At 38.2% G+C, this 13021-nt stretch overlaps 1 protein-coding gene across 2 annotated transcripts in view; it reads right to left on the bottom strand.

Moving 5' to 3' along the window:
- Positions 1 to 13021, bottom strand: part of LOC140476194 (echinoderm microtubule-associated protein-like 5) — a 230028-nt gene that overhangs the window by 45180 nt on the left and 171827 nt on the right. Inside the window, exons 28-30 of one of the 2 annotated variants that reach the window (XM_072568398.1) lie at positions 12414 to 12428; positions 7353 to 7361; positions 502 to 580 (exon numbers count right to left, since the gene is read on the bottom strand). In XM_072568398.1, the coding sequence (XP_072424499.1) occupies positions 502 to 580; positions 7353 to 7361; positions 12414 to 12428 (103 nt within the window). The remainder of the gene's footprint in view (positions 1 to 501; positions 581 to 7352; positions 7362 to 12413; positions 12429 to 13021) is intronic. The other variant, XM_072568400.1, reaches the window with a different exon arrangement.

Genomic DNA, 13021 nt, shown 5'->3' with positions numbered 1-13021 from the left:
AGCAGGCTTATTAGACTTTTTCCTATGTTAAGCTGCCATACTTGGGCTGATCATACAGGTACGTACTGTTCTGTCCCTCCTTTGTTGTTGCTTTCTTTGGTGACCATATTGTTTGAAGTGGCAGCTTCTCTCCTTTAGCTTGTATAGAGAAATACAACATTTTACCTTCCCTTTTGTACAATGTTTTCTAATCTCCCTTCTAGCACCACAGGATTTTTTTTTTTTTGCAAATACAGTAATTTCCTGACTAAATAATTTTGGCTATGATCTCCTTGAGAAGTAGTTGCAGGTTTTGAATTCCAACACCAAGTTCTAGATACTCCTCATAACTACTGCTCTCTCAACAACACCCCCACCCCAAAATTCTATTCAACCATGTTCATAACAATAGGAGCTCAAACATGCTTCTACAATGTTTTTTTCTAAGGAGGTCAGTGAATGGAGAAATCTATGATATAGCATGTATATGATCTTTTTAAAGATCAATTTTCAACCATTTACCTCAATGGGTTTCTTTTTCTTCCCAACATTGTTGGTTTGTAGTTTCTCAGGCTGAGGCAGTGCCCTACTAACAGGTGGTCTGAAATAAAGAACTGTGAATAAGAAAAGCCCGTCTGTCACCCATTCCATTAAAGACTTATTATACACTAACAATTCAAAGTACATACACTTTTCCTCAGCTGTAGAAGCTTCAAGCAGCAACAAACATGTTTGCATTGGAATGGTTTGTAAAATATTTACTTTTAGTGAATTATTTCTAGATGCACAGATAATGTAATCCTGCAAGAGGAATACTGAAATTCAACAGGAGAAACTATAAAAGTATGTATATACGGGGCTTATTCATCAAATGCTGTCTGTGTTTTGTAGACAATTTCAATTTAAGATCAAATGGTCAAAACAAAATCAAGTCTTGATTTTACAAAATTGGAATAAAATGAACTTTCCTGCTCCAAAGTAAATGTTCACCACTTAACTTAGCAGACACTAGATGTTCTGAATTGGAGTTTTAGTCTTTTTTAAAAAAACACAATAGCTCTGTTGAAAAGTGCATGAAACGGAGTAAAAATGACATTTTGCAAAAGTTAGAAGAGTGGGCCTTGCAAATGTGCAAAATTTCGAGCTAGATTGAGCATAATGCTAACATATTGCAAAGTTAAATTAACGGGTCTGCGATAGCATTTTTTTGGTTAAGATCATTTTTTTTCAGAGAAATATCACAACAACCAAAACTGTAATGGCATTTTTCTAATTTGCAAATATTAAAAAAATATATGTAAGGGAATAAGTCTCAAGATTCACCATCGCTATCTCCAGAATTGAAACAAGGACCTATCAGCAATTTGAATTATTTCAACTATGCTAAGCTGTTATGATATAAATCCACCAGCATATGTTTGACACTTTAGTTAAAGAATGTGGTTTGTGGGCAATGTCATGCTCAAGAACAATAAATTAAATTAACTTTTGCAGGCTTTTTGAAAAAAAAACATGCTGTCTGCTTTGTTGAAAAGGTACTTGCTATCTTAGTCAAAGCAGTTACTATTATGATTAATATAGAAAACATCAGATACTTAAAAGACCTTTGGATGTACAATACACATTTCTTTAAAGCACATGGGGCAAGATTTTCCCAAGAGTGGCAATCTCTCACAGAAAACTTATGTTTCACAACTTGTTGCACATCTTGCCAAACTGATTGTGCAGTTACAACGCTAGCATCTTGCTGACAACTTTAAATTGCCCACTATGTCCTGTACACAAAAAGCAGAACAAATTGAACCCAGCCAATTACCATCACAACTGATCCTCAGTTTGAGTTCCACCAGCATCACTCTGCTCAGTTTGGTTCAAACATGGACAAGGGAGCTGCATTCCAGAGGTGAATGAGAGTGACTGCCCTTAACATCAAGACATAATTTGAAAGTGTGGCATCAGGGAACCCTAGAAAACCTGGAGTCAATGGGAATAAAGGGGAAATATCTCTATGGTTTGAAGTCACACCTGGCACAAGGAAGATGGTTTGGTTTTACTTGTTGGAAGTCAGTCATCTCAGCTCCAGGACATCACTGCAGGTGTTCCTCAGGGTAATGTCTTAATCATCTTCAACTGCTTAATCAACAATCTTCCCTCCATAAGGTAAGAACGGGGAAGTTTGCTGATAATTGCATAATTTTCAGCACTATTTACAATTCCTCAGATTCTGTCACAGTCCATGTCCAAATGCAGCAAGATTGTAACAAGGTCAACCAGGTAGACCTCAGAATAGAAGTTCACTGATTGGGGTTGCTAATCTGGTCCAATTAGGGAGACCTGGCTGACAGATAAGAACAGGAGCGTCAGCTATCCTGGTCACTCAGAGCTGGTTCTGAGGGAGCTGTATCTTCCACGTGTAAATAAAGGGTGACTTGGTGATGGGAAACCAGACTGTCTGGGGTTATTTCAGTGGCGATGAAAGAAAAGCATAGTCATGATGAAATTCATTCACAACAATGGTCTTTGAATTGGGGTAAGCATTTCTGGCATCATGCCATTATTTGGCAGGCTTGAATTGTTCGATCCTGCAGTCAAAGACTGGGCCCAGAACATGGAAAGTACATGTTTTTTTTCTAGCAAATGACATTGGAACAGATGAAAAGCAAAGAGTAATTCCCCTGACAGCTTGTGGACCCGCACCTTTTTGATTATTAGGAGCCTAACCTTTCCTGAGGCACCAAATACTAAAATCTTCCAAGCATTGACAGGAATGCTTTTAAGGGAATGTTATGACTCCATTCTTCCTCTAACTCTGAGATGTTATCAGTTTTACTCAGCAATTCAAGAACCAGGGGAATCTGTTTTGGGATTTTTGACTAGGTTAAGATGACTAGCAGAGGCAGGTGGCCTTTAATAAGATGCTGAAAGACTATTTGGTATGTGGGATTAATGATGTAGTTACGTAAAAGCCCTTACCTGCTGAAGCCCAACTGGACTTCAAACAGGCACTACAACTGGCTTTATTATTGGAAAATGTGGCAAGTGGGCCATATGAGTTGCAGGGTATTCTGATGGAAGTGGAATCACTTGCCAGTATGACTGAGCTTGGGAAAACCACTTGCGTGAAGGAAATTTCATATCCTTGCCCAGGACATAGTCTGAAAAGAGGGACTTGAGGTCAGACCGCAGCAAAATCGCAAAAAATGTAGCCAAGCCTTGGCTAAACAATTAATATTTTCTTCAGGATCCGGGCCACAAGCTATTGTAGTTGCTGCTGTGTGGACTCAAGATAGCAAGAGTCCCACTAGACCGGAGTTGAGTAAAAGAACTCATAGGTCAGTATCCAGGAGTGTGCACACCCTAGAAAGCCCACCTACATCTGTCTTAAAAAAGTTAAATTGCTTAGCAACATCCAAATCAGAACCAATAAAAATAAATGTCTAGTTAAATGAGAGAATTCAGAAAAGATTCACCGGGATGTTGCCATGAATGGTAGATTTGAGTTATAAAGATAGGCTGAAACATTATTTCACTGGAGCATAGGAGGTAGAGGGATGACCTTATAGAGGTTTATAAAATCATGAGAGACGTAGATAAGGTGAATAGCAAGAGGTAGGGGAATTCAAGACCAAGGGGCATATTTTTAAGGCAAGAGGAGAAAGATTTAAAAAGAAGATGGGGGCAACTTTTTTTTAAATACAGCAAGTGGTTCATTTATGGAATGAACTATCAGAGGAAGTGGTGGATGCAGATACAGTTACAACATTTAAAAGACATTTGGATAAGTTCATGAATAGGAAAAGTTTGGAGGGATATGGTCCAGACACAGGCAAATGGGATGAGTTTGGTTTGGGAACATGGTCAGTATGGACTAGTTGGACCGAATGATTTGTTTCTATGCTGTATGACTGTAGGACTCTAAATTCTTCTGGGATGTTTTGGGTGCAAGAGGCAAGCCACTGTGCATTACACATTGCCCGTATCAGAGGCAGAGTTGGAGAAATTTTTGACCTGATGCTAAAACACCCCAGAAGGTGTTACAAAGAAAAGAACTGGCCTATGTCCTCAGACTCAGAAAGGGTAGGGTTGTAGTGATTATAACAAAGTCATCTAGATGCACCTCATAGGATGAGTTCCCTGATTGGGGTTAATAATTTGGTCCAATTAGGGAGCCCTGGCTGACAGATATGAAGAGTAACCCACCCAGTCCCATTTCCCTTAGACTAATGCACCTAACACTACGAACAATTTAGCATGGCCAATTCACCTAACCTTCAGGAATTGAACCTGGGACCCTGGTGCTGTGAGGCAGCAGTGGTAACCACTGAGCCACCATTGATTCTGAGAGCTGGCTCTGAGGGAACTGAATTAGTTTCAGGGACTCTCCACATGTAAATAAAGTGTGACTTTATGATGGAATACTGACCTTTGTAAAGTTATTTCAACTGGGGCATTATCCAGTTTTGGGTCAACAAGTGGCAAGTAACATTCGTACCAAATAAATGCCAGCCAATGACCATCTCCAAGAGGGAAGAATTTAACCATTGCCACTTGGCAGTTGATTGAGTTACTAACATCGAAGCCCTCAGTACCAACATTTTGAGGACTAGCATTGACCAGAAATTGAACTGGACTAGCCACTTAAATACTCTAGCAGTAAGAGCAGGTCAGAAGCTAGAAATCCTGCAGCGAGTAACTCATCTCCTGACTTCCCAAAGCTTGTCCATCATCTACAAGGCAAAGTCAGCAGTATAATGGAATACTGTCAACTTGCCTGGATGGATGCAGCCCAACATTACTCAAGAAACACGATGCTATCCATAAGCAGCCCACTTGATTGGTACCACATTCACCCCCGCCACCACAAATGCTCAGAAGTGGCAGTTTTTACCTTCAAGATGCCCTGCAGAAATTCTCCAAAGCTCCTTCAATAGCACCTTCCAAACTTACAACAATTATCCATCTATAAGGAAAAGGGCAGCAGATACATGGAAACACCATCACCCACAAGTTCTTCTCCAAGCTAGTCACCAACCTGACTTGAAAATATATCTTTATTCCTTCACTGTTGTTCGGTCAAATACCTAGAATTCTCTCTCTCCCCTGCGACATTAGGGGTCGAACTACAACAAATGGACTGCAGCTGTTCAAGAAGCACCACCTTCTCAAGGACAACTAGGGATGGACAATGATTGTTAGCCCAGCCAGTGGTGCTGTGATGAAGCTGCTCCTTTAACAAGGTTATCCAGTCCTTTGCTTTTATTTTCCAGAGACGTCATAAACAACACAGGTTCTGATAGCTAACAGATACTACCTCAGACAGAAGGCTTTCAAGTTAGAATAAATAGTTGTATAATGAAAGGGGAGTGGCCAGTTCTCCCAGCTCAGCTTTTCACTGGTTTGGTTTTTTTTAATAGCAATAGTGTAAATAAATGCTGCTGGACCCAGATCCAGGCTGGTACTCTCTCTCTCTCACTTCTATCCTGTAAGAACCTGTGTTTGATTTTACCTTTTGTGCCAAGGAGTGTTTATAGGGACTGTTGCAAGATTTTGGAACAGCATCATTAAGAGGGATGATCTGTTGGGTTTTTGTAAAGGGTACATATTCAATATTCTGTTTTCTGTTCTTTGTGTTTCATTTGGTAATCTTGTAAAACTAAGTGTTTGACCAGCTGATTCTCTTCTGGAATATCTGCATTATACCTGCATAAAACAACTAGCAAACTTAGGGTCTGGGCTATTTTCTTGAGATGTTTTGATGGGTATGGCCTGGTCCATAACAGTGCCCACATCCATTGAATGTTTAAATGGTAGTGTGCCAGGTAATTAGAGTGTAAGTGGTGAAGAGTGCCAGGGGAAGGATGCCAAATGAGTAGGGAGTAGCATGTCAGGTCAGTAAGGAGCCAAGTGAGTTGGATTCCAGGGGTAGATAAGGTGCGAGATGGTAGTTGGGGGCGGGGGGGGGGGGGGGTTATGTGGGCGACAGGATTATTAGGTCAGGACTTGGGTGTTTAAAGGATCTTAGGGAAGTATAGGTGGAGTGTGAGTAGCAAATATGCAGCTGATTTAATAGTTACATAGGGGAGTTAGACTATGTATTTAATAGTCTAACTTTTCTAGAGTAATTACATCAATTTCATCAGAACCCACTGAATTTAGACAAACACGTTTGGAGCATTCCAGGCATAAAAGGAATAGCCCAGTGGAAAATTTAATTTCCTGGGCAATTCCTTTGTAGAGTTGACAATAGGGACTCACTGCAGCTGTACAGAATTTTAATTAGGTCACATTTGAAACATTGTGTAAAGTCCTGGTCACCACACTACCAGAAGGCTCTGGAGGCTTTGAAGAGGGTGCAGAAATTGTTTAGCAGGATGTTGCCTGGAATGGAGGATATTAGTTAAGAGGAGAGATTAGAAAAACTTGAATTGTTTTCACTTGAACGTCGAAAGATATGGGTTAATCTGATAGAAGAGATAACTGGTTGGGAGGAGTCTTTGATGATGTTGGCTGCCTTTCTCTGGCAACAAGAAGTGTTGATAGAATCAATGATAGAAGTGCTGATAGAAATTTGAAAGGCATGGATAGAACAGATCCCAGGTAGAAAGGTTAAAGGTAAAAGGGGCAAGTTTAAAGGAGATGTGCGAGGCAATTTTTTTTTAAACACAGAGAATGATAAGTGCCTAGAATGTGCTGCCAGAGGTTTTGGTGATGGATGCAATAGCAATATTTAAGAGGCAGCTGGACAAACATATGAAGAGGCAGGGGACAGAGATATACAGACCGCATAGAAACACAAGGTTTAGAAAGGCATCATATGTTGGTGCAGTCTTGTTGGGCCAAAGGACCTCTTCCTGTGCTGTGTGGTCCTTTGTTCTTTGTATTGCTCTGAATGTCTGAGGGACTCCTGATGGAATCTCTACTCCAAAATGCAAAGCTTCCTTCTTCCATAAAAAAAATGTGTAGTCAGAGACACAATCTGTGCAAATTGCCCCTCTGAAAATCTGGCCCAAAGTTTCTAGTTAAATTTCAATGTTTTATAAAATACATAACCTTTGAACAATGACATAGCAGTGGAATATATTACAGAAATAACAATTCTACTAATAAAGTTAGTCAAGTATAGAATTCATTAAAACTTAATTTATTTTAAAATGGTGCAATTTAAAATGATTAACGCCAATATCATTAGAAAGTTATCTGAAAACAGACATCAGGCAGGCTTGGATTATATAAAAATAATAAGAGTTTACTCTCTGCTCCTGCTTATTCATGCTGGAATACATTTGTATTTATCATTTTTATATGTTTACCTATGACATGAGGGTGTGAATCTTTATAAATGCACAATGTAATTACATGGAAAATATAATTACCTTGACCCTCTTGACAGCAGCAATCAAGACAAGAACAATAGTTATTATAATTTGTAAACTTTTATACAACTTTGGATACATTTGTTAATATGGAAAATAAAGTTAAACTCCATTTTCTCATTTTACATTATATGCATTATACTATATATATATATAAAGTTATTGTAACCAATTCGGTAATCTCCTTAACAATAGATTTCTTATACAACCTGTATTTATACAGTATCTTTAATATAAAAAAAAGATGACAAGCACTTCAAAGAAGAAGAGAAGCAGTAAGCACATGTAGGTGATTTGGAGCATGATTGAAGGTGGAGAGTGAGCTAGAGGTATATAGGTAAGGATTTTCAGAGATGGATGAAAGTTCTGCTTCCAACAGTAGAACAGGGAAGATCAAGTTAGAGTCAACTAGTTGAAGAGCCCGATCTTTAGAAAGGAAAAGCCAAAGAGTTCTTTGCAGTTAGTTTTAAGGCATGGGTGATAAAACTTTTTTTTTTAAAAGGAGGCCATCACAGCCTTGGAGAAAACAGATTTGTGGATTGTTACCCCCTCCATGAATCATATTAATTTAACAGAACTGCTTTCAAGGGAATCAAACCAGATTCCAATTGAGTGAAGGTCATTCCATTTCAAACATAATAGCAGCACTGAAAAAATTCCACATGCAAGGTTTTTGCTTAGGTCATTACCCAACAGACAGGACAGTAACTTCAAAGTAACCGTATACCTGTACATTATAAATGTGATTTTTGATTTGTTATCATTATAATGGAAAAGAGTAGTTGACTCAGAAATAAATCTATAGAGACCACAAATGTGAATGTTGAGCTGTTGGTCTATTCCAGTGGGCTAAGAACTAACACAAAAACATATATTGCTGGAAAATCTCAGGTCTGGCAGAAGGGTTCTGAAGAAGGTTCACTGGACCTGAAACATTAACACTGACGTCTCTCCACAGATGCTGCTAGACCTGCTGAGTTTTTCCAGCAATTTCAGGTTTTGTTTCAGATTTCCAATATGGGCAGTTCTTTCGGTTCTTTTAGCTGAGGATTAACTCTGTTACAGTAGAATTGGAATACTGAATTAACTTTGCCTATAGAATCAAACATTGAACCACCTTGTAAATTGCATTTGGAACCTATAGAAAATGAAAGCAAGGTGGCAACTATCCAAAAGCCACAAACAAGTAATGAAGACCACAGCAAAGATAGGTAATCTAATTCTGTCTGTTTCCTCTACATGTTTGATTAAGTCTACATCTAGTCAATGTCAGAGTTGTTGAAGTAAGAGAAGTGGGTTGCTGATGGAAAAGCACAGCAGGTCAGGCAGAGTCTCAGGAGCAGGAGAATCGACATTTCAGGCATAAGCCCTTTGTCAGGAATAACATCAGGAATTCCTGATGAAGGGCTCATGCCCGAAACAAGAATTCTCCTGCTCCTCAAATGCTGCCTGACCTGACACATTTTTCCAGCACCACACTCTCGACTCTGATCTCCAGCATCTGCAGTCCTCATTTTCTACTACCTGCTGATGGAAGAGCTTGGCTTAAGGGTGAGTGTGCCCCAAAAAGTATCTTCTTTGGAAACAGTTCTTCATCTATCTCCCAAAATCATTAACATTTCACACTATGATTCATGAATGATAGTTTCAGTCTCGAGTAAAGAAAGTGATTGTTACATGTTAATTGGCCATAGAAGAAAGTCTGGTTCAATCTAATTTTTCACTGACATCTTATCAAACATTTGCATTTCAGTAGGTGATACTCATGTCAACCAAGCATGTGAAACACTGATTATTTTCCTCTCTAACTGACGGTCATATTGATGGACTATAGCATATTTGACCATCCTACAGCAATGCCCTCACCACAGATTAGCTATCAATTATGAGAGTTCCGATTTCAAATACTTGGTAATAACCCTAATGGTGCTTTTACTCATTAGATCACAAAGAGCCCTGTAGTAGTGTTTAATTGCTATGTATGATTGAGTCACCTGCCCCATATAACCACCAAGGAGTGGAAATGCTAAAATTATTTACGAGTCATGTATCCTCCTTCTATATTGTAAATATCAATTATTTTTAAATGGCTGTTCCACAGTCGAAAGAGGTTAGCATAGCAGGACATGAGTGAGACTTTTATTCCATTTAATGTCATGATCCCTTTATAACAACAGTACATGTTCCATCATTGATGTACCAACGCACTGGGTATTTTTGGCATATTGCCCACATCAAAAGTATTAGATTTGAAAGAGGCAAATTTAAAGTAATAATTGTGTTCAGTCATTGACAAACAGATCCAATTTCATTTTCCACATCAAAGCCTTCCAATTTAAAGTCAACAATTCATTCGACTGCATTCAATGGTAAATTGACATTATTTAAATTTGCTCTTCTTTGACAGAAAATACTTATCTTGAGCAAAGTATTTTACCCATTGCAGTGTTGGCAGTGGCAAAAAACTGAAACCCAGACATATCACAAGTAAATTAGAACTTTATAGGATAGTTACATTTTCATAATTAACTTTTTCATAATAATTCACTATTATTAGATATGAAAAATCAAATTATTTCTTATTTTGTTTTAACAAATTCAAATCAAGAGGATTAAACTGCACAAAAGCATGTATCCTTCATGAAAAGATAATTGTCAGTGACAGAGGACTCAGGCTTGGGACTTCATGATTAAAAATGTTGATAAATATACCTGGGCCTATCAGACAAAGAACAATGAAAACAGATTAATTTGCAAAGCTTAAGCTTTAAAACCAAGAACTGCAGTCAACCAAGGAAACGATTGTGTGAACCTGGCAGAATGATAGGACAATTACTGAGATTCAAAAGTACAGCTATTAATAGCATCAAAGACTACTGTCTAGAAATAACAATTATATATTCTTACAATTGTACTTAGATATATAAATTTCATTAGTGTACATTCTCATCAAAAAAAACCATTTTGGACTTAAATAATGTATTTTATATCCTCAGAAAATCCTGAAGTATTTCACAGGCAGGGAATTTGCGAAAATTAATTTGAGCAAACACACCCCCACAAACAGCAACATACATCATCTACTTTTGGTATTGCTGACTGTGGGATGAGAGTTGACAGGGTTCCAGGGAATACATTGTTCTTACTTGAAAGTATCTTGTAGCTTTTAAATCCACCTCAATAGGCAAGTGAGGCTGTTCGTATAATTTTATTAACTGAAAGCCAGCACCTACAACAATGCACCATTTCCTTGTACTGGAGTTGGTTTTACATTCAGAGCCTGAAGTGAAAGTACTTCTGACCCAGTCAAACTAAGATAGTACTGGGGCAGATCTTCCTACTTCTCAAAATCTTCTTCTATCTTCTTTTTTCTGCTGGCCTTTCTATTTGCAAATTAATTAGCTAGTTTGTTGTGGTTCTGTTCGCCGAGCTGGGAATTTGTCTTGCAAACGTTTCGTCCCCTGTCTAGGTGACATCCTCAGTGCTTGGGAGCCTCCTATGAAGCGCTTCTGTGCTGTTTCCTCCGGCATTTATAGTGGCCTGTCTCTGCCACTTCCGGTTGTCAGTTCGAGCTGTCCACTGTAGTGGCCGGTATATTGGGTCCAGGTCGATGTGTTTGTTGATAGAGTCTGTGGATGAGTGCCATATCCATATGGCACTCATCCACAGACTCTATCAACAAACATATCGACCTGGACCCAATATACCGGCCACTACAGTGGACAGCTCGAACTGACAACCGGAAGCGGCAGAGACAGGCCACTATAAATGCCGGAGGAAACAGCACAGAAGCGCTTCATAGGAGGCTCCCAAGCACTGAGGATGTCACCTAGACAGGGGACGAAACGTTTGCAAGACAAATTCTCAGCTCGGCGAACAGAACCACAATAACGAGCACCCGAGCTACAAATCTTCTACCAAACCTTGAATTAGCTAGTTTACAGTAAAAGTGGGCAAGCACAATTTCTACAAATTTACTATCTTTAATTAATCAATTTGTGTTGTTAAAATATTCATTTTGCATGTTGTAAGAGAGGTAAAGATGAACTTAGTAGCAAGATAATATTTGCTTACAAATGCCTGCATGGATAGAAGATTAGAAGAACTAAAAGTATAACAGGTTGACGAGCATGGTTAAAGCAAATGGATCAGATACCCTTAAGCAGGGATCTGGTTCAAATTCAGCTCAGGTACTGGAAAGAAAGTTTCCAACACAATAAATATTGTCAGTCTCATTATTTTCAGACTAAGCTATGTTGCTTACTTTACATAAACATACACCTTCAGATACTTTGTGGGCAAGCCAATGTGCATAGTTTATTATGAAGATAGTGTCAGAACTGACTGATTGCTCTGAAGTTAATGCTGAAAACAAGCATTACTACTAGCTTACATTAAGACAGCTAATGCAAGATCTTCCCATGAAACAAGATTTCATTTAAAACAGTCCTTTTATGAACACTTCCCAGAGATAATTCTAGCTAACCTTCACAGCCTGTTTTGATGAATGATAATATGCAGAGGCTGCTTCACCGAGAAACGGAGAAGTTATAGCCAAGGTGAAAATCAAATAGGGAACTTCCTGTTGTAAAACATATTGCAAAGTTTGGGTAGGAACATAGAGGGCACTTGAAATCATAGAATGTAAATAGCATCTGTAAAGCAATATGAAAAACAAAGTACAAGAGTTCCTAGAAATTTACAAACAAAAGTCAGAAAATGCTGGGAATACTCAGTAGGTCTGGCAGCATCTGTGGAGAGTGAAACGCATCAGTTAGTTTTTGACCTTTCATCAGTTTGATCCTACAATGATAACTTTTTCTCTCTCCACATTATACTGGAATTACTAAGTATTTTGATCATGCTGTGCTTTAATTATCAACAATATATATTTCCTTTGATACATAATATGCCTCTCACCTTTCAGAAGGTTAAAATATGCTAAAGAATAATGGTTTGAATGTTTCAGATATCAGTGAAAGAATAATTAAATTCATTATTTGATACATTTGTTGTCTTGCTGAGTTTTACGATAGCTAAATGCATAAGTGTTGTGCTTACCTGACTATTCCCTGCCTTCAGAGATAGCAAGACACACAGAAAAAGGAGGGAATGAGCAAGAATTAGCAGAAAAGTTTGAAAATAGATTTAGAGATTTCAGCTTACAAGTCACTAGATGAACATGAAATATTTTGCGATTAAAATGTTTTCGTAATGCATTTCATATAAAAATGCTTCAAAGTACAATACATTGCTTTTCCTTTATAACTATTAAGCAAATAAATACATATTTTGCATCAAACCAAGAAAATTATTTTCACAAAATTGCCTGTATTACTCTGTTGAAATAGATTAATTAAGAATACAGCAACTCTTTTAATCATGCTATTCCTTTGCAATGCTTGTACAAAACTATGCAAGAGCAAAGTACCCTTTGAGGCAACTCTGAATGTTGAATATTGAATCAATTTAGAGGTTGTTCCATAAAATGTGCAAAACCCTCATGATGGAGTTGCTGCAGCAGTGACAACACCACCCTCCACACTGTTACAGGAGCAGAAACCTTGCAAAAATATGATGGTCAAAAATGTCCCCTTTCGCTGTAATCAATAATGAAGGTGCAAATTCTACTCAAAATTAAAATGGTTTGGGAAGTTATTTCCCCCCTG

The sequence above is a fragment of the Chiloscyllium punctatum genome, chromosome 4 (genome assembly GCF_047496795.1).
Source record: "Chiloscyllium punctatum isolate Juve2018m chromosome 4, sChiPun1.3, whole genome shotgun sequence".
NCBI classification, from domain to species: domain Eukaryota; kingdom Metazoa; phylum Chordata; class Chondrichthyes; order Orectolobiformes; family Hemiscylliidae; genus Chiloscyllium; species Chiloscyllium punctatum.
Note: the sequence above shows the minus strand (reverse complement) of the source record. Positions and strands in the feature narration are given on the sequence as shown.